This window comes from Phoenix dactylifera, chromosome 1 (genome assembly GCF_051530095.1).
Source record: "Phoenix dactylifera cultivar Ajwa chromosome 1, Ajwa_hap1_PhDact_Kaust_v1.1, whole genome shotgun sequence".
NCBI classification, from domain to species: domain Eukaryota; kingdom Viridiplantae; phylum Streptophyta; class Magnoliopsida; order Arecales; family Arecaceae; genus Phoenix; species Phoenix dactylifera.
In genome coordinates this window covers 48,010,587-48,031,157 of record NC_143190.1, presented here as the reverse complement: position 1 = coordinate 48,031,157, position 20,571 = coordinate 48,010,587, and the positions used below count along the sequence as shown (strand labels likewise).

Genomic DNA, 20,571 nt, shown 5'->3' with positions numbered 1-20,571 from the left:
AGACTACCTCGCGAGCCTCTTTCTTCCTCCCGAGCACCTCGCAAAGAAGAAGACCTCCCTTACTCGCGGGAGAAGGGGGGAAGAGAGGAGAAGAGAGGAGAGAGGTAAAGAACGGCTCGGGAAGAAGAAGAGAAGGAAAAAAAAGAAAAAAAAAAGAGAGAGAGAGAGGCGTCGGGGGCAGCGCAGGGGCGCAGGCGCGAGTGGGGAAACGCGTCCCTGACCCACGCCTGCGCGTGTTCCACGCTATGCGACCACGCGCACACGCGGTGAGGCGCGGGGCAGAGAGCCCACACGGGGCAGCCCGCGTGGGCTTTTTAATGCAACAGAGTAGCATTTAATGCCACTCTATGGCATAATGCGTCTGCGCGCGTGTCCACGCATTTTTTTTCTGAATCGGTTCGGTACCAGTTCCAACCGGTATCGGTCTCTATCAGTACATTAGTTTGGTCAGTACCGCATACCTTGGTAGTTACCAAGAAGCATAAAAGCCTGCAAACAAGAGAAGGATCTTCAAATATATAATATGCCTTGACAGTAGGAACAAGAAGATAAACAGACATAGCATGACAAGAGAAAATCAAAAGGGTAAGACATATATACGACTTGTTCCAACTCAACATGGAATATCTACTGCATAGCATAAGCATTTATAAGATTCAACAAGGACATGAAAACTTGCTTGTCTAAAGAAATAAATACTCTTAATGATGGCCTTCATTTTTGCTCAAATAATCAATAGATACAAAATGGTTAAACAAAGCTTGAAGGCATGAGATATTATAAAAAATAAATATTAAAGATCATGCCAATGTCTAAAAAAAGTGAGCGCATAAATACTCCTAATGATGCTTGTTCATGATGGAGGGATGGTGTCCTGGAGCTTTTTCTACATCAGCTATTTAGAAAATTGTAGCGAAACATCAAGGAAGAAATTGATTTTTCCCACTAATAATCATTCAATAATCTAGAATATGATCCCACAATCAGGCCTAGAGGGTGTTAATGTAGTAAAATCGTCTCCAAAATAAGTCACCACGGGAAAGTTTTCAAAAGTGTATTATAGAAATTGACTATTCAACATCAGCTTTGTCCCTAGCGGTTATCACCAATGTTGCCCTTTCTTTTAACAAAAATGACATTTCCACCACCATGTTATGCATCCTCTAGGACAACCAAATGATCAAAACTAAGCCAAATGAACTTATAAAATCCTCCAAGATAGGAAGGTAAACTCCTATTGAGATTAATTTCAAGTTGGGTTTAAAGATCAAGGAAAACCACTTACATATCTGGAAATGTACAGAAGATTGGAGGGATAGTTTATATAACCTTATCTTGAGGATGTTTTCTTTTTTTTCATCCTGCAGTATCTTGTAGTGGCACCAGGTCTTGCAATACTCAACAGTGCTCGACGGCACCTTAAGGTCTGATATTACACAGATGTTAATTGTCTGAACTCCCCTTCTGACAGAAGATTGATGTTTGGATACTCTACATTTTTTGGGAGAATCTTGTTATTTTGGAAATTTTTAAAAAAAACTGCAGTTGGAAAACCAATGCTCAAACCAAGTACCAGGCAGTTGCTCTTGCCATGTATGAATTGATGTGACTTTGATTAGTACCATTCGAGACCAGGGATTTTGGTCTCACAGCCTAATTAACTCATGCATGACAACCAAGCAGCTATCCACATTGCAAGAAACCCAATTTGTCATAAAAAACTGTGCAGTGGAAGTAGATTTACATGTTTGAGCAGAAGGTAATGGAAAAGAAGCCATTACACCTCATCTGATGGTCCAAGTTACAATTGACTAATCTACTGACCAAAACATTACCATGTCAGCAATTGAAGACTATTATTTTCAAGCACTCATCTATGCTCCAGCTTTAGGGAAGCATTGATGTATATGACAATGTACATTGGCATATATCAGCCTGCCAGATTAGGACTGATCTAGTAATGCTAAAGGGATTTAAATTGGTCTGTTACATTGCAATGGATCATTAGTCAACCCCAGATTGTGTCACATGAAGCCATTTTCTGTATATATTGCATAGTTTAGTTCTGGCCACATATTAGGAATGATAACATCATTCTTTACTTACCTAATTAGTTGGCCAGCTCCATATTAATAAAAATCAGATGCCACAGGGATCAGGAATTGGTCCGTGCAACACATCCCTTCTCTCCTTTGCGTCCCTTTCTCCTCCTCTCCTCCCTTCTTCTTTCATCTCTTCTCCTTCCATTCTGCCACCTTTTACCTCCGTTTCCTGCCTATACTCTGACAAGCTTTGTTCCCAAACTCCCCAATGTTTACCTAATTCAGGCAACTAAGCTATGTAACCAAAATCAAAATAATTCAGCATTATAACTGTTGCGGGGACGGCGCTTTGGCCGGAGCCTCGCGCAACAGCATAGCCCACATTAAGCTAGCAGAGAAAGATGACCGCGTTCCTCCCGAGGTATTGTCCGCTTTGGGGGTCGAGCGTACCCGGAGTCCTCACGGTGTTGCCCTTCAAAAGGTGCCTCAAGAGGAAAGGGCTTTGCCCCCCAATTAAGGCACAGAACCTTTCCGCTACTAGCCGATGTGGGACTATGTTCGGCCCCCTCCCACAACATAGCCCCCCAGTGGGAAGGTTCAGTGCACCTCCCAGTCCCGGGGGGTAGCCTGCGGCAAGAGGGCGCTTCCCACAGACGGCGCCATCTGTTGCGGGGACGGCATTTTGGCCGGAGCCTCGCGCAACAGTATAGCTCACATTAAGCTAGCAGAGAAAGAGAACCGCGTTCCTCCCGAGGTATTGTCTGCTTTGGGGGTCGAGCGTACCCGGAGCCCTCCTCACGATTTTGTCCTTCAAAAGGCGCCTCGAGAGAAAAGAATTTTGCCCCCCAATTAAGGCACAGAACCTTTCCGCTACTAGCCGATGTGGGACTATGTTCGGCCCCCTCCCACAACAACACCGAATTGGTCCAAAGCCAAGGTTGATTCCAAAAACTGGCTAAAAGTAATCTAACAAGACCACATCTAATACAAATACTGGAAATCCTTTTTTATCGCTTATTTATTTGAATTTCAGTAAGTATTTAATTTAATTTAAGACTTGGATTTTGCAAGTTGAGTAAACATGAAAACAACTTTCATGGGGCTTTCTTAAGTTAAAGGAAATTCAAAATAAAGGTTTTCTTAAGTTTGAGAAATTTCTTGGGCTTTTGCTTGTTGAGGGAAAATGAGAAGTGGTTTGTGGAATTAATTGGGCTTTCAAAATGTTATGATTTTTGAAGATTTGATATCAGATTTAGAAAGTCTCAGTTTAAAAATACTTTACAGGTATCAAGTTTGAAATTTAGGAAGTTCCAAATTCTCCATTCCTATATGTTTTAGATCAATCATCCTTATGGATGAATCATATGGGTCTATCATGAAACTTCCAAATTCAGAAAGCATTACTATATTCCATGAAAAATGATTTAATTATTTTTCCTATTCTTTAAAAATAAATTAGATGTCTAAGTTGACCTGACAAGATCATATATGACCGTAAATTTAGATTTTATGAGTTCTATTGAAATCAATAATTGCACGATATATTATAGCCTGACTCAATGGGAACCATTCATTTTCATAATATTTATTCAGTTTATTGCGGTTTCAGGCAAGAACAAAGAAAGCTAAACCTAAGGACTTAAATAATACGATATACTTGAAATGATGCATAATGTTCCCTTTAATCATTTCAAATTTATGAACATTTTTTATTGGGATAGGTTCTAATTTATTTCTGGAAAACATAGATGAGAACTACCGAAAGTACCCAAAACAAATACCAATAGGCTCAACTCAGACTGAGAGTTTGAACTTTGCAATTGGCCTATAGCAGCAAATACTTAGCAATGACCACAATCCTATGATTCATAAGAAGGAATAAAACTGTGATTTTTTTTTTTTTGAGCGAATAAAACCACAACTTTCTAATCTTTGAAGAACTGACAGAGGAGGGAAAACTGATTTCAGCTGAAAATAAAAGAAGACAGATCTGACGCATATGGTTAAGTATACATAATTCTTAATTGGAATTAATATCTAATTACACAAACGTAACAGTTCAAGAAAGAAGAAGAAGAAGAAGAAGAATAAAAGTAGTCTTACTCTTCCTCTACAGGAGAACTGGCAGGCAGCTCCGCCACCTTATGGATGCAAGGTTTTCCATGTCCATGAAGTTTTGTTGGTTCCTGATTAGGAAATTTCGTCGAAGATGAAGAGGCGATACTGTTTTAAATAGATCGTGTAAGCATCAAAATAATAGAAGTCAAGCATATATAATCAAAGGTTAGCAACCTGAAAACAAAACAAAAAAAGAAAAAAGACAGGAGTTCTCCTAGTCCAACTCTAACATCCACCAGGCCACTAAAACTAAAGAATGGGATTAAAATCTGTCACTCACAACAAATCCAAGACCCATAAACAACTAGAGCTTGAAAATGAAACAATGTTCTATAGTTTTGTTCTTTGTTTCTTTCTTTCTACCAGCCACCGAATCAAACTACAGAAAGGCCAGATCCATATAAATCTCCTGGGGGGAAATCCTGAAAACTTTCTTATTTCAACTTCATAAGCATCACCAACTCATTCTTCATGAATCAAGAATCAAGACACAGAAACATATAAGACTCTTGGGGCAAAGAATCTTGAAGAACTTCTTATTTCAACTTCATAAACACCACCAACTCATTCTTTTTGGTATGACCACCAACTCATTCTTCAAGAATCAAGACCCGAATTAAAACCTTTCAAACAAGAAAAAAGAAAACAAAACTCAAATGAAACCAAGAAACCAACTCATTCTTTTAGGTATGATCGCCAACTCATTCTTCGAGAACCAAGACCCGAAATAAAATCTTTTAAACAAGAAGAAGAAAACAAAACTCAAACGAAACCAAGAAAAATCACCAACTCAATCTTTTTGGTATGACCACCAGCTCATTCTTCAAGAATCAAGACCCGAACTAAAACCTTTTAAACAAGAAAAAGAAAACAAAACTCAAGCAAAACCATGAAAAATCCACTGAAAAAGGCAGAGGCTTCAATTCCAGAACCACCCATCAAATTTTCGAATTAATTGGAAGAGATACCGACCGGCGACTCTCGCTTGGAAACATTGCCAAGAAACCCTTGCAATCGATCCATGAGCGGGATTACGTCCAAGAAGATGGGTATGGGAGCGATCACGTGGGCGAAAAATGCATCGTTACGGCAACTTCAAAGAAAATTAGATACTAACAATTTACGGCATTGGAATCGCTCGGAGTTCTGTCGGGAGCTAGGGTTTTTTTTTATAGAGGAGATGGATCGCAGGCGGATGCAAGAAGAGTTCAGGGAGCGCGAGAGCCAGAGCGAGAAAGGTTGGGTCAAGAAGAATCTTGCCGGTTGGGAGGAAGCCTTAAATAGGGCTCCGAGGTGGTCCGGGTCCTCTCGCACGCGGGGGAAAAAACAAAGGGGAAATTACTTTCCCATCCCTCTGAGGACTTCACTGTAACAGGAGGTCCTGACCAAAATTAAAACTTCCGGTCCACCACTAAGGCCCATCCCTCTGAGGACTTCACTTTAACAGGAGGTCCTGACCAAAATTAAAACTTCCGGTCCACCACTAAGGCAAAAAAATACTTTCTGGCCCTCCAAAAATATTTTTAGCTAAAAAATAGTATTTGGTAAATTTTCTGAAAAGCTGTTTCAGCTTTTGCGGGAAGCTAAAAACAGCTTTCGGGGGGAGCTCCAATTTGGAGCTTTCCGAAAATGCTGTTTTCAGCTTTTTCGAAAAGCTGTATTTTTAACCAAAATACCCCCATTTAAAAAAAAAAATCTCCCAAAAACCTTTCTCTCGCCGTCTCTTCCTCTCCCACCCAACCCCACTCCCTCTCCCCCGCCGCCGCACTCTCTCCCTCTGCCCCGCCGTCGCACCCCCTCCCTCTCCCCCGCCCCCATGGTGGGGAGGTGCCGAAGAAGAGGAAGACGGGTGGTCTTCCCCTTCCCGCGGTCGCCGCCGGCCACGATGTCCCCGTCACGGAAAGGGGCGGTGCCGAAGAAGAAGGAGGTCCCACGGTGGGGAGGGGCCGAAGAACAGGAAGAAGAAGGGGGCGCCCTCCCCCTTCCTGCGGCCGCCGGCGGTCACGACCCGCCCCCCTCCCGCGTCCGCCACGGCCCGGCCCCTTTCCGGTGCTGTCGGCCTCGCAGGAGGAGAGAACTTTTCAGGGGGCCAACCGCGGCCGCCGAGACTGCCGCGGGCCACGACCTGGCCCCCTCCCGCGGCCGCCGCTGGCCACGGTCCGGCCCCCTCCCGCGACCGCGGCGGCCTGGCCCCCTTCCGGCGCCGCCGGCCACGCGGAAGGAGAAGAAAGGAGAACGGGGGAGAGAAAGGAAGAAGAAGAAGAGAAGAAAAAAAGAAAAGAAAAAGAAAAGGAAAAAAAAAAGAAGAAAAGGAAAGAAAAAAAAGAGAAGAAAAGAACATTTAAAAAAAAGAATAAATAAATAAATAAATATTTATATAAATGAATGAATGAATGAATAAGATAATAAATAAATATATTTCAACATTATTAATTATTTACACTAATAATTATAATATTTTATACCTTTATTATTGTATTATACTATAAATACAATATTATAATATATTATATCATAATACATTAATATGTTATGTTAAATAATTTAATATTATGTTATATTATGAGAAATTAGTTTATACTAATAATTATATTATTTTATACCTTTATTATTGTATAATACTATAAATATTATAATATATTACATTATATCATAATACATTAATATGTTATTTTAAATAATTTAATATTATGTTATATTAAGAAAAATTGATTTATACTAATAATTATAATATTTTTATCTTTATTATTGTATTATACTATAAATATAATATATATTACATTATATCATAATACATTAATATGTTAATTAAATAATTTAATATTATGTTATATTATGGAAAATTAATTTACTCTAATAATTATATTATTATTATGCTATGCTATGCAATGTCATATTACTATATTATAATAATATTATTTTACATTACAATAATATTATACTATATCGTATATTATATATTAATATATGTTATGTTTTTTTATGCTCTGTTGTATAATACTATGCAATGTCTTTTATGGTAATTTTGTCATACAAAAGTACTTTCTCAGTTTATTTACCAAACACATGTTAAAGTGCCACAGCACTTTAGAAATGTAGTTACCAAACAGCAAACAGCTTTTTATAAAAGCTCTACTTTAGACAGCTCTACTTCCAACAGCTCTACTGCCAACAGCTCCCCCAAACAGGGCCTAAGTAGTTCTCTAATTTCCGATTCCTGAGTTACTGTTTTCTTTAAATTATGTACCCAAAGTGCTCCCAGGTTACGATAAGTGGCCCCATGCTACCGGAAGCAGAAAAAAATCTTTCGTGTTCTGTTTTCTATTCGGAACACACCCTGTTTTTTTCCACCGAAGATGCTCCCAAGTAAGCTTCCCATTTGCAGCCCTTAAGCGAAGATGCCCCTAGTGATGCCACGGAAGATGTTTACTGAAGATGGCTTTGGAGGAAGATTTTGAAACGGAAAAAAAGGTGAAAAAATAGCCCGCAACTGGGTACACGTTTTGTCTCTGTTCTTCTCTGTTTTGTCTTTGCCAATGGAGATTCTTTGGTCAAGAAAGAGACAAGCACCTATTAGGATGAATGCTAGACGGATAGGGAGAGAGCATGTTGAGCCTTTGTGTTGACTTAAAAACGTTGAGAGTACTTCTTACTCTTTACATGTTCCCTGTTTGAGAGAACGCTGAGAGTCCCTCTTTTTCTGTATGGTGAGACTCTGCTCCACTATATTCCTAACTCTGTTTGCAATTTGGAATCATCTGTTCATTGCCCCCTCTTTTTTCCAATGTCATGGCTTCAGAAAATACTGTTAGCTCTGTTTTTATGACCATTTGTTGTTATGGTAGCGAAGTTGTCTTTATTTCCATCTCAAAGGACACGATTCTTGATCAAATTTTTAAGAAAATAGTTGAAAGGTGGAGACATTTATCTTCTACAATGATAGAAGTTAAGTTTTATATTCCAAACAAATCTTGAATGCTTATTATGCTCATGAGCGATAAGGATGTTCGCAACATGCATCAAATACATGTCAACTTAAATGTGGCGGTGATCGAGATGGTTGTTACTCATTCTCCAACCTTGATCGAAAGTGTTGCTGTGGTAATTGAGAGGTATTCCATATTTGAAATTTTAGTTTGTGCAATTTAAGCACAAAAGACTTTAATAAGTGTGCTAAAATAATGTTTATCCTATTGTATGAACAGTGGTTCATCCCATTGTACTGAAATTAGTTCGAGAGGGAAAAAATTTTTTAAAGGGTAGCTCAAGTAATTTTGGTTAAATTGTTGAAGAAACAAAAGCCGCAATTGAAGAGGAAGCAAGTCAAAAATATTCGTTGGATGCTTGGAAAAACTGTATAGAAGGTGTTGGTCAGGAGTTCATAAATGTGAAAACTCTACGTGACACCATTCGCAACTATTGCATTTCAAACTGCAAGGATTTTATATTCCTGAAGAACGATCGTGAGCGAGTTACTGTAACAAAGAACATCTTAAATGAATCAACTTAAAATGAATCATCTTAAAAACTATAACAAAGAACACAATTAGCACGGAATAGTCATATTTTTCCATAACAAATATCTCAAATGTGCTACCGCAACCTCTCTGTCCATTAATTTGGCAAATCCTAACCATTCCCACAATTTAAAAAGTAATGCCCTACAATATTGCATATCATGTTGGGGTTCAAAAAAATTATTGGAGAAAGTATGCGGCAACGATTGACCAACTTGTTGAAGGAATGCAGAGATGCCTCAGGCAAGGTTGGAGAGAGCAATGTCCACCGAAGCTTCCACTACAAACGAACAGGGCGAAGTCAGTTCGAAGGTCGACTCCGAGGCCGGATGGAAAATATCTCCTTGCTCCGAAAAATTGGGTCAGAAGGGTTCTCCTTTTCGATGAGAAGAACGGCTTAACAGGAAGAAAGAGGAAGATCGAATATCGTTGGGTAGTGGTTTGCAGTTGTAGGGTTTGAAACCGAGGCGTTAAAATCAAACGGAATCGGGCGAGAAGAAGAGGATTTTTTTTCGTTCGAAGAGAGGATTAGGATACGAACTTTGGGGACGAAACGAGGGCTGGAATCGGTGAAGTTTGAATAGGGCTTGTTCAAATGAACAGAGAAGCATACAAGGAACGACGGAAGAAGGGAAGGGAAGGATCGGGGATATTTTGGTCTTCTTATGGCATTTCAAACATCAATGGACCGCTTATTAAAAAAGCAATCAACATGGACTCCCCCCCCCCCCCCCCCCCCCCCCCCCCCTCCGAAACGGACCGGAATATATAACCGGTCCAGCCTATTTCGTTTCAAACAAGGACCGTGCGTCTCCATAACCGGCGTCGAACGACATTCATAATTGCTAAACCCTGCCGTTGCTAAATCCTAAGCTATCAATTAGACCTGAAGAAAGCATGCAAGATTCTACTCTAGTAATATAGTTAAATTTGTGAAAGGTGAAAAGATTGGGTGTCAATTTACTCTATAATTGGAGTCTCAAAGTCCATGAATCCCAAGTGCATATTATTTTATTTTCCTTTATTTATGATACATGAAGAGTAGGGTTCTAATTTTTGAAATACTTCTATCTCTGAAAGATTTTGTTTGTTACTTTTCTAAAATACCTTAAAAAATTGAAAAAGAATTAGTTATTGCTCTCATTTTTTTATGGAAAATTAGAAGGATGTGTACAATTTATCTGATTTGTAATTGTTTCTAGCTAACAAATAATGAATGAAACAATAATATAATTATCTTCTAGTCATATTTAACACCACCCATAGCATTTTTGCAAAGGATAGAAAAAGCTGTAAAGGCCAAATAAAAAGAGCTTGGATTAGGAAGAGAGAAAAGGAAAAATCTTATGTATAAATTATATTCTTGAAGGAGATGGTAGCACTGAATTGATTAAAAGGGCAAGTCATAAAATATACACTGTTATGGTTCAAATCTGGCCCGAGGGTGACCACGCCGGTGAAGCCAAGAGAGTCGTCAGTGCTGGAAAGGGGAAGACGGGAGCAGCCTCCTGCGCGACGGTTGCGGACTTGCACAAAGCCTCACTGGTGTTCTCGGTGAGGGTCCTCCGACGATCAAGTTAGAGTGGGCCGATTTGGTCCAGCCAAAAAAGATCTCTTAGAAATTACCTGACCGAGTTATTTATAGCCTCGGTGGAGTGGCCCAGGTAACGAAGGTACTATTAATCATGAGGGGGCATGGCTCTTAGCTGGATGGTGCGCAACTCAGGTTGGCTGGTGACATGCAGTACAGGCCGTTTTTGAGAACGGTATGATGTTGACAGTCACAACAGGGTATGACTGAAGTAAGCAGGGTGTCGTCTGACTGTTGTTGGCTGATTATGGGACATGATACGGCAGTGTGGTAGAGTACGGTCGCGTAAGTGGGCGCAGGCTCGCACACGGGTGCAGTCGCTGATGAGGTCGAGCTCGTTAAGTAGTCGTGTCATGTGTTTGACGAGGTCGGCCTGGCGAATACTGGGAGCAGTTTGGTTTCGTGGCATCCCGGGTGTGCTCGGAGGTACGCCCCGAGATCGAGGATCGGAGCGTATTGCTAGGGGTTTAGCATCCCGAACTTGGTCGGAATGGGTCGGCGTTTGTCTGGAGGCACCCCGAACTTGGTCGGCGAACGTCCGGAGTTAGTGTAGCTTTCGGCGAAGTTTCAAGGACGAGCTGGCTCTGGGCCGAGGTGAAGATTCATCCGATTATTGTTGGTGTTAAATGGGCCGAAACTTGGCAGCCTTTTAGTTATGGGCTGGGTGACCCATTTTTCGCTCTATCATATACCTATCTAAATTTTGATATGCAAGTTCAAGAGGGGGCCTTTTATAATTCAACCACCATCGTCCGTACATTGATTAGCAATGGATGATTGAGCAAGATCATCATCATTAACCATTCAATGATATGATATACTAGATATAAATCAAATACTAAATATAAAAGGACCCAAATTCTTGGATGAACCACACCACAATAGCCATAACTTAATATCCTATGAATGGAAAAATACATTTTGGCTCTTTAATTTTTCTCAAGAAACATTTTGCCACCCAATTTTTGAAGATTTTCAACTAACCCTGTATACCATCTGTTATCAATGATAAATTCAGCAACAAGTAGGGAACGATATGCAAGAAGGGAAAATATTAAAGAAATATAAGGCCCGTTTCTCTCCTTTGTCTTGTCCCCCTTGAAGCATTTTGTTTGGGGGGGGGGGGTGGGGGGGGGGGGGGGGGGCGTCCGAGAAGGTGGAAAGAAAAGAAGGTGGAAAACGAAAAGAGGAAAGAAAAGAAGGTGGAAAAAAAAAACTCATCACCTCTCGCCCTAAATGATCGGATGGGCACCGTGCGTCCGAGAAGGATGAGATGTTAATGAAATATTATCGCTACTCAGGTCCTCGCTTGTCATTTCTCGCCTGCCGTCCCCCACGCCCTCTTCAAATTTAGAAATTCTTAAACTTTATTTTTTTACTTGATCACTTCTTTGACTGGATTGAAATATAGTTTCTTAAATTCTTCTAATAACACAACATTGTTAAAATGTTTGTGCATAAATAGGTTTATTTATTTAATTTATTTTTTTGGGGAAATTTTTTTACTTATTTAATTTACTGAACTTCTCCTGAATGTTTTCTGATTTTATCGATTTTTGTTTCCGAATTCTAAAACATTCAACCATGTCTAATTGTTCCCAAACACAGTTTATGGCTACGGTTCATGTTTAAACTATTTGAAGTCATCTTGGATGCTAAGCTAACCACCTTCTTATAAATTAAATTGCAATTTTTTTGTTGGGAATGTAATTCAATTGTATATAGGTCCAAATAAGTTTATCAGCATGATCTGGTCAAAATGGACCTTGCCCCTTAAAATTATACAAAAAGTTATTTATGAAGAAGAACAAAGAAAATATTGTCCAAAACGCTCACCTCAAGGTAAGCAAAAAAAAAAAAAGGCCCAAAAGACACATCTAATTTAAACTAATCTAAGTAAGACTATACTAGGAGCCAATCTGGGTTGAATTTAAAGCCAATTTGGGTTAGATATATCGAGGGGAGGCTATTTTTGCATAGCCTCCAAGCATTGCTCCAATATGCAGCATCATATCATTGCCTTCAGTTGAAATTTGACTCATGGCCAAGAAGACGGGAGGCATATCGACAGAGTATGCTTGTTATAGCGGATCAGACCAAACCAAATTGATATAAATTGTTGAAGGAACTTTAGATCATAACATGGTTCGAGCCCCGAACTATATACTTCGAATCTAGCCGAACTAGGTTGTTGGAACAACATGATCAAACTTACCAAAATCGATGGTAGTACGGTTCACAGAGGCTATGGATTTCCGTGGTCAAGTCATCCCCTACCACCCCTCTTAAAAAAAAGGCAATAAGCTTGATTATATCCCCTTCTTTCCCAGGGGAAGAAAAATACTTGATAAGCAGATGTTTTCCAAGCAGTATAAGTTTAATTTCATGATTTTTCGATTCATAAAGTAGATAAGATCTGCTAGCTAGGAAAATCTGACCTTCAGGCAGCCAGAACAGGATCTAAAAGAAGACTAGCCAGAACAGGATTTTTCACCTTTTTTCATAGTAAACTTGAAATGATACAAAAGCGTCATGAACTATTTTTATATCTTCAGAGACATAATCAACGAAATGCCTGTACTAAGATTTACAAGAATTCCGGATATTTCATGACAATGTTATAAAACAAGGCTATTGCAACATAATTTAACGCATACATTGTGCCATAAAAATCCGTTTACTTATAACAGCTTTGGCATATCATAATGTCATGTTCCGACTCCTCGTTGCTCCTCATGCCACACGCACTAGTTCTTGGAAGAAAAAAATTGGCACCAATTGCTGGAGAGGACTGATACAAACTGAAACAGGAAGCCCACACGTCTTCTTTTCTTTTCTCTAGTCAGAAACCAAATGCACAGATGGGCAGCCACATTAAATGTCAAGGCATATATTATATTCCTGAAAAAATCATTTTGGGACCTCTAGGAACGTGAAAGAACCCCTTTTGAGCTGCATTTTTCAGAAGATGCAAAAGTTATATGATGTGTAGTTACAGGTTTTGTCAAGTAAATTTTATGACAGAAGAATAAGGAATAGTAAATTTTATGTTCAATGGCACATAAGTCATGATAAAGCTAGTGACAATGGCACATAAGTCATGATAAAGCTTCAATATAGCTAACCCAGCAAGAACTAATAGGTGGGATAACTGATGGCAATAGTTTCCCACATGGTTATTTTATTGACTGTGTTTATGCATATAACAAAGATACTGAAAAGCTTTAGTCTTCAAGGTTCGAGAGTAATAATTCACCCAATTGAATCCTGATTGAATAAGCACTCACGTTACAAAGGTTTCTATGGGAGCTTTAGACGGAATTACATGTTGAGTAAACAACAGAAAATTCACAGAACTCCATCTCCATGCATAACAAGAAGCACGATTATGCTAGTTATTTTAGGACTTCTCTTAACCATGACTACAACCAATATGCAACGTCATCTTTGGCAGGTTCTTTAACAACCAACATATTAATTAGATTCCTCAGATCAACGATTTAGCTATTTGAGCTACTTGTTTTTCTATCTTCTTGCATAGGATTTCTCAATGGAAAATGATAATGTTGGTGTATGTTAAATATTGTATATTCATTTTTATTGTTTGGTCGAGCATTATATTGTTTATTGGTTTACATGGATTCTCTGAGGAATGGCATGCATGATCAGCATTCTGCTTGCCAAGATGCCCACCAATAAGTTGACACACAGTGGATCCTGTAGCTTGACATAAAGAATATGCCTCAGCATTCTCGAGCAAAACTACAAATCCCCCCCCCCCCCCCCCTCTTCTCTCTCTCCTCCTCTTCTTCTTTTCTTTTTTTTTATTTTAAAAACACTGAGAGCACAACCAATTAGAATTATCAACGACAAACTCTTGGGAAACACTTACCAAGGTTTGAACCCAGAGCCTCCTTCCAATGGGAGGATGCAACCACCTCGGCTACATCCCAGCAAGCAGAAGCAACACCATTATTGAAATGGTGTTAGAGAGGACTAACAATAATATGTTTGGAGTGCAGTTAATTCGCTCATGTGAGAGACTAATAATTAAGCCCATACAAATAACAGCCAATAAGCAAGCAAATGGCCTTGTAAAGTGTCGATACATTGCTTATATTCCATCAGATTAAACTATTATTTATTCTTCATCAATAACTTCACTGACTTATAAAAAAGTGTAGGAGTTGTTTTACCTTTTAAGCATTAAAGGAAATCATAAATACGTAACAGTATTGACTGCTTGACTTTCATTTTATCATTCATTTTCTTGGCCTTAGAAGTCAAAGAGCTAGATATATTATGCTAAGATCAAAGTGGTCAACAAATCAAACGAACTGAAATCAACTGAAGAACATCTCAGGGAAAAATGTTGCCACAATTCTGAAAGATTTAGGTAAACATGATAAACAAACCTAGGCACAGTCCCACGACGGCGCAAGTCAAATTCTGTTGCTTGTCGAAGGGCTCTTGCGAAAGCCTTGAAAGTTGCCTCAATAATATGGTGTGAATTTTTACCAGCAAGCTACAAAACCAGATAAAATAAACCTCTTGATTCATGTTCTTAACTTCATGCAAACTAATAGATTTCAGTAAGCAGAAAATATTCATATGTATTGAAATTTGATTCAAGTTAGTGATTAACAAGTTCAATTTCTTGGTGCATCGAAATGATGATTAGTGATCTTCAGAAACTGGAAAAGAATATTTAAATTGAAGATAACATTTGCTAAGAGAATATTGGAACTGGAGCAGAAAATACTGAATATGTACCTGACGAATATGAAGAGTCATCCCAGATGTGTTCACCAGAGACTGAAAGAAATGTTCCACTAGCTAATCAAAGTTTCAAACAACATGTATAAGTTCAGGTTATAGCAAAAGATTAAAAAGAAAAGAAAGAAGAAAGTAAAAGCAGTAGTTGCATGGTATAGTTCCTATTGAAGAAAAGGCATATAAGACTAGGAAAATGGATAGAAGAAAAAATGATTATTGGTTTGAAGGTACAGGCGACGTGATGAGAAAAATGTGCAAAATCAATTGACACTGAGAAACAACAACTTTCAACTTCCTATTTTCAACACTTGAATAAAGAAACTACTTTTATTTGCTTATATTTTGATAATAGAAGATATACCAATCTCTCTTCTGACCTGATAGTGCAGCTCAGATAGTTTTCACCTTCCCATCCACATGGGTTATCACATGCATGTTTCAGAAGTCTGTAAGCGGTATATGTGGCAGCAAGGTGACGCTAAATTGGTGCCTAGAGGTTAAGGCAGCGCAAAAATAACAAATTATAAAAAATAATAAATATGAAAAGGACCTGGAAAATATGGTCTAACAAATGAAACATAAAACATCAAGTAAGATGTAGTAAGACAATGGTAGATCAATTTGGCAATGTCCAATGCTAATTCATAAATCGATCTCATCCTATACACACAAACATGATACTAAATGCTAAGGTCGGGGTGCCTAGGGGATGCTGCCTAAGCGGGGTATCCAGGTGGCCATCTTTTAAAACAGCCGGTGCATGTAACTTTAATTACATTGTTAGTTGCATGAAATCCTAAGTATAATATATATAAAAAAAGAAATATGCATATAACTCCTAATCATCATTCAAATATAGTCATGTACAAAGAAACACTTAACAGTTGAGTTCTAACCATCATGCACCTGACAATTTAAATGATAACATGTGCAATGCACATGTCTCAAACTTGACCTGAACCAACAGATAAAAGTTATAAATCATGGAAATTACAGAAGTAGGCTTCAAAAGTCTATTTGATGGGTTTGCTTTTCACATTCAAAGTTGAAAATATTTGAACATGAGAAATATAAAAGAGTGGATCAAGGTTTCAGTGCAGTGTTACAATCCTGATTAAAAAAAGAACATATAACAGGTTTTGAGTCTGTTAGTTTGGTTCTCTTGCTACTCAATTTTCTCAAGAGTTGATAAGTTAGTTGACTATGCAAGTTAAAATTTTGAGTAATTCATATTGCAAAAGATTGTATTGGTGTCATAAATTAGGCTAGGAAGCAAAAGATTGTATTGGTGTTATGAATTAGGCTAGGAAGCCTAAATGCAAAATGGATTGTTGATTTGGATGGTTCATTTCAAAATATATTTTGAGAATATACCAAAATATAGATTCAAGGAGTATTACACAATCTGTAAGAAATTCTCTAGGAAATGTTGTTCGCCTTTTCTTTTGCTCAATTTTCATGTACTATCTTGTGGGACACTGTTCTAATTCTTGAGTTCTTTCACCTGGAGAAGTGCAATGAAGCTCAGGTGGTTGATATGGCATCAATTTGATAAATGATGATCAATATTTGTTGCAAGGAGCATAAAGGGGAAACCTAAGGATGGTCATGAAGTTGAAATGGTTTTAAAGGTCAGCGAAGCTTCACTGATTTTTGGAGGCTGAATGCATAAAAAAAAAGTAGTGGATCAACTATTGAGTAGTCACGATAGCAAACCTTAAAAAAAAGAAGGGAGTGGGGCACCAAGAGATACTACCTAATAAAGAAAATGGTAGTCCACAAATTTTTACATATCATGTACACAAGGAAAAAAGCAACCACAACATACTACCTACAGTATTAATGATGATAAAGAAAATGGAAACCACAGGTATTTCCACAGCACATACACAAAGAAAATAACAAAGTCATTGAGGATAAAAGAAATCGGCAAAAGGGGGGGGGGGGGAGGTTGGGAGATCACAATCTTTTGCACAATACAACAACATGCAGAAAGGCAAATAAACACTATCAACAAGAATGGATTGAAACTACCTGTGTGTCATATGTCCCAACCCTTTCAGTTGGGATGCTTAAATCATAACTCAAGTGAGGACGGCCAGATAGATCCTATAGGAATGTTTTCAACAAAAAGAATAGTCAGACCAGAAAGTTAAAGTATTGCTTACCATAGCATTAAAAAATAGAACCCCGACATAATAAAATACAAGTGTACCTTCTAATACTGTTCCTACTGTCCATCGAAAGGGTAATAAATAAATACTTAGTAGTATAAGGGATGGAGATCAATATAAACAGTGTTCCTTAAAAAATCAAGGGCCAATTTTCATAGCAATTGTTATATATATATATATATATATATATATATATATATATATATATATATATATATATATATATATATATATATATTCAAGTAGGCAAATTGCTGCCAAAATTAAAAGGAGGACAGAAATTCAGCTGGTCCTATTTTCAATTCAATATAGTTTTTTTATTCAGAAACTAAATACATCATACAAGTGATTGTTACTGACAGTCTGTTAGGCACATTGTCAACGATATATATAATTAAGATGAGAACATGCAATGGATGGAAAGTGATCCGAGAAAGAGAAGGGATGCCAATAGTTGTGAAACTAGATATAAGGGCATCCACTGATGGTTGTTGTCTTGCTGCATGCATGAGAAGAGAGACACCAGCAAAAGAATAAGCAAGTGAATGAGATAGAGAAGTGGTGGCTGGTCAATAACTATGCTCTTTCATGGATGAACCGATGAGTGTGATCATGCATGAGGGAGAGGAATTGTCACGGTGGAGTATGCAATCAAAATGCTTCAAGAAAAGACAGTGTTTGTATGAGAAAGAAAAAGGTTTTATAAGGAGCCACAACTTCCCCAATCAAGGGTTTGTGGTTTGATGAGAGAAGAAGGTTACCTGAATTGACATGAAAAATGGATAAACAAAAAACTGCACTTGCATTTTCTTTTTTATAATAAAATGGTATGAGACCATGCTTTACCAAAAAATGGCTTCACACAAATGCAATAGCTTCAAAAGCAATTGCATTATATATTGAAGAAATATATAATGATTATTTATTTTAATAAATAAAAAAACCTAGTTGAGATGTATAACTATACCAGTATAACTTCAATAGCAGCTTCATCAAGAGGAGCTGAAAAGTGTCCAAATCGGTTGATTCCTTTTCTATCTCCAAGTGCCTGAAGTAGTGCCTGCAATCACACGAAAATATCAAAGTCTCTAAAAGAAAAAAATACCTACAAAATATTGTGGAAGTAAAACAAAAAGAGAGCAAAATGTTAAATAGTTCCAATCACCGTGCCAATTGCAAGTGCAACATCTTCATTTGTATGATGATCATCAATATGGGTGTCACCAGATGCCTTCACATGCAGATCAAATAGTCCATGTGATGCCAGTTGCTGCCAAGTCCAAGTTTGAAGTCACTAAACTACTTCCACAACTAACATTCTACCTTTTCTTTCTCAGTAGAAGCAGCATTATTATAATAGAAAAGCAACTGTAAAAAGAGCTATAACAGGGAAGCCCAAACAAGGAATTGGTTAGCAGAGGCCTCGGTAGGAGAAAACAAACAACAGAAAAACCAATCATAAACCTGAACTTGGCGAAAAGATGGCCCTCCTAAGGCTTAACGTGTGAAAGGACAATATGCAAAAGGGAAAAATTGAAGAATTTCATCAATTGATCTACTTTTTATTGTTAAGGTCGAGACATTCTAAGCACCAATTTACACTGAAAAATATTTCCATCAATCAAGCATGACAATGATCAAATTCCTTAAATTACTGATTACTGTTTCTTAGAGATGGAGTGGGTCAATTTGCTCATACCTTGACCTAACCAAACACTCTACTATGTTATATTGAAATTAACAGCAGAAGTTAAAAGTAAAAAACCAATCTTTCTACAGTAAACTTTTCCTAGTCTGATTTCTTTGACAAAGATTATGCTTATAACAGATAATACACTACAACTCTATGTCATATGCCTGCTTATATCAACCATGGGACTCTGCATAAAAATCTTTGCCAGCACAAGAATACCTATTTATTCATTTTTGTTATAGAGGTTCAATTGAAATCTCAATTATACAACTTTATTGCAAGCATTTGAGCTAAGTTTAGGCAAGACAATCTTAACCTATGCAATAAATACAACTCTATCATCATTCACCGATTTGCACCTCAGAAAACTACTTACCTGTAAATAAGACTTTGGAAAGGGCAGTCATAAACTACTTACATCCAGCATGTGATCTAGGAATGGAATCCCAGTTCCACACTCCGCAACTCCTGAGCCATCCAAGTTCAATTTCACATGCACATTTGTCTCCTTTGTCACCCTTTTGACCTCTCCAGCTCGAGATGCTGCCAGCACAAAACATGAAATGAAAAAGGACAATAAAAACACAACAACGTTTGTTTAAGCATAAAAACACAATTAATGATAGTCATATTTTATCTCAATGTGATCTCAAAGTCATTTTTGACTAATAAGTATAATCTAATAGGAAATGCAATCTAAGAAAGAGATCACAAAAGTATAGGAACCCAATTACCATCCAAGAATTTCAAAAGAAAGTATTTTGACAAAAAAAAATCACAAAAAGCACAGAAAAGTTTAAAAATTAATATTTTTAAATAAAAGGAGAAAAATACTAAATGTGGCCGGTCATGAACATAAATAACAAAATAAACTTAATTTAGTAGAAAGGATACCATAAATTCAACTTAGAAAATAGAGTAAAAATTCAATAAGTTTGATTGCAGGCACCAAAAACTACTCGCGATAAGCATCCCAACAATTCAGAAGGTATCTTTAATAAGGCATTAAAATTCAACAAAAAGATTAATTTGTTTGTGATAGAAGCTCAAGAAATAACAGCTTGAGAGGAGTTACATGAGCCGATGGTGGCGATGGGAGAATTGTTTTCTCCGACGCCATGAGGAGGGAGAGCAGCCATAGGGGTTGAAGCTCGCGCCAAGAACCGCAAAGACGCGAATAGGCGAAGGGATGGATTAGGGACTGTAGATAGGAAGGCGGAAGAAACCCTAACCCTAGATTTTTCTAGGGTTTGGGAGAGGGGAGGAGCTGCCGGGAGGGAGTACGAGCTCAGGAGACCCATTGCCGACGGAGAAGCAAAACTGTTTGGCCCATAAAAAGATCGATCGGAAGAGGCCTTAGATTTTTGTTTTCGTGGAGGCCGAGCTCGGCCCAGCAGTAAGACCGTCCACGAGCCTCACCGGGCCGGACCGAGCCTCCGAACAATTAGACACGATGGCGGGTCCATCCTGAAATCCGCCCATGACTCGGGAGAAAGGACGCCGGCGAATGGTGCACCCCAAATGCTTCATGGACGAGGCCCATGATGCTGATTGCTTGTGTATTCTCGTGAATTATATTATCCTCTTGTATCATGTGACGCATGAAACTGTAAATTCTCATAAGCATCCATAGCTGGCTAATTGAAGATTTTTCTTTTTC

At 38.2% G+C, this 20,571-nt stretch overlaps 2 protein-coding genes across 8 annotated transcripts in view; both read right to left on the bottom strand.

Annotated features, from left to right (window-relative positions):
• The window catches only part of LOC103697463 (Zim17-type zinc finger protein), a 36,433-nt gene extending 31,009 nt beyond the window's left edge, over positions 1–5,424 (bottom strand). For 3 of the 6 annotated variants that reach the window (XM_089924766.1, XM_089924767.1, XM_089924761.1), the window contains exon 1: positions 462–5,118. In XM_089924766.1, the coding sequence (XP_089780892.1) occupies positions 462–647 (186 nt within the window). In that variant the 5' untranslated portion in view covers positions 648–5,118. The other 3 variants (XM_089924763.1, XR_016396151.1, XR_016396150.1) reach the window with 3 other exon arrangements.
• A 7,361-nt stretch (positions 5,425–12,785) lies between these two features.
• Positions 12,786–20,323, bottom strand: LOC103715947 (imidazoleglycerol-phosphate dehydratase 3, chloroplastic). 2 transcript variants are annotated; one of them, XM_008803749.6, is made up of 8 exons: positions 19,987–20,323; positions 19,330–19,454; positions 18,384–18,488; positions 18,186–18,278; positions 17,079–17,153; positions 15,042–15,104; positions 14,684–14,793; positions 12,786–13,220 (listed from the first exon to the last, which is right to left on the bottom strand). In XM_008803749.6, exons 1-8 carry the CDS (start codon positions 20,210–20,212, stop codon positions 13,193–13,195), a joined length of 825 nt encoding a protein of 274 aa, XP_008801971.2. In that variant the 5' UTR covers positions 20,213–20,323; the 3' UTR covers positions 12,786–13,192. The 2 variants fall into 2 exon arrangements, with proteins under 2 accessions (XP_008801971.2, XP_088560401.1); XM_088704275.2 differs by lacking the exons at positions 12,786–13,220; positions 14,684–14,793 and adding an exon at positions 14,903–14,962 and having other exon boundaries at positions 19,987–20,297.
• Between the last annotated feature and the right edge of the window lie 248 nt (positions 20,324–20,571).

What these genes read in the sequence shown, in the direction of transcription:
- LOC103715947 (XM_008803749.6), bottom strand. Translation starts at nt 20,212, where the DNA reads ATGGGTCTCCTGAGCTCGTACTCCCTCCCGGCAGCTCCTCCCCTCTCC. An exon ending in TCCTAGATCACATGCTGGAT is followed by an intron (nt 18,489 to 19,329) that starts GTAAGTAGTTTA and finishes TGGACTTGGCAG; the next exon opens with CAACTGGCATCACATGGACT. An exon ending in CGTCGTGGGACTGTGCCTAG is followed by an intron (nt 13,221 to 14,683) that starts GTTTGTTTATCA and finishes TGAAAAATGCAG; the next exon opens with CTCAAAAGGGGTTCTTTCAC.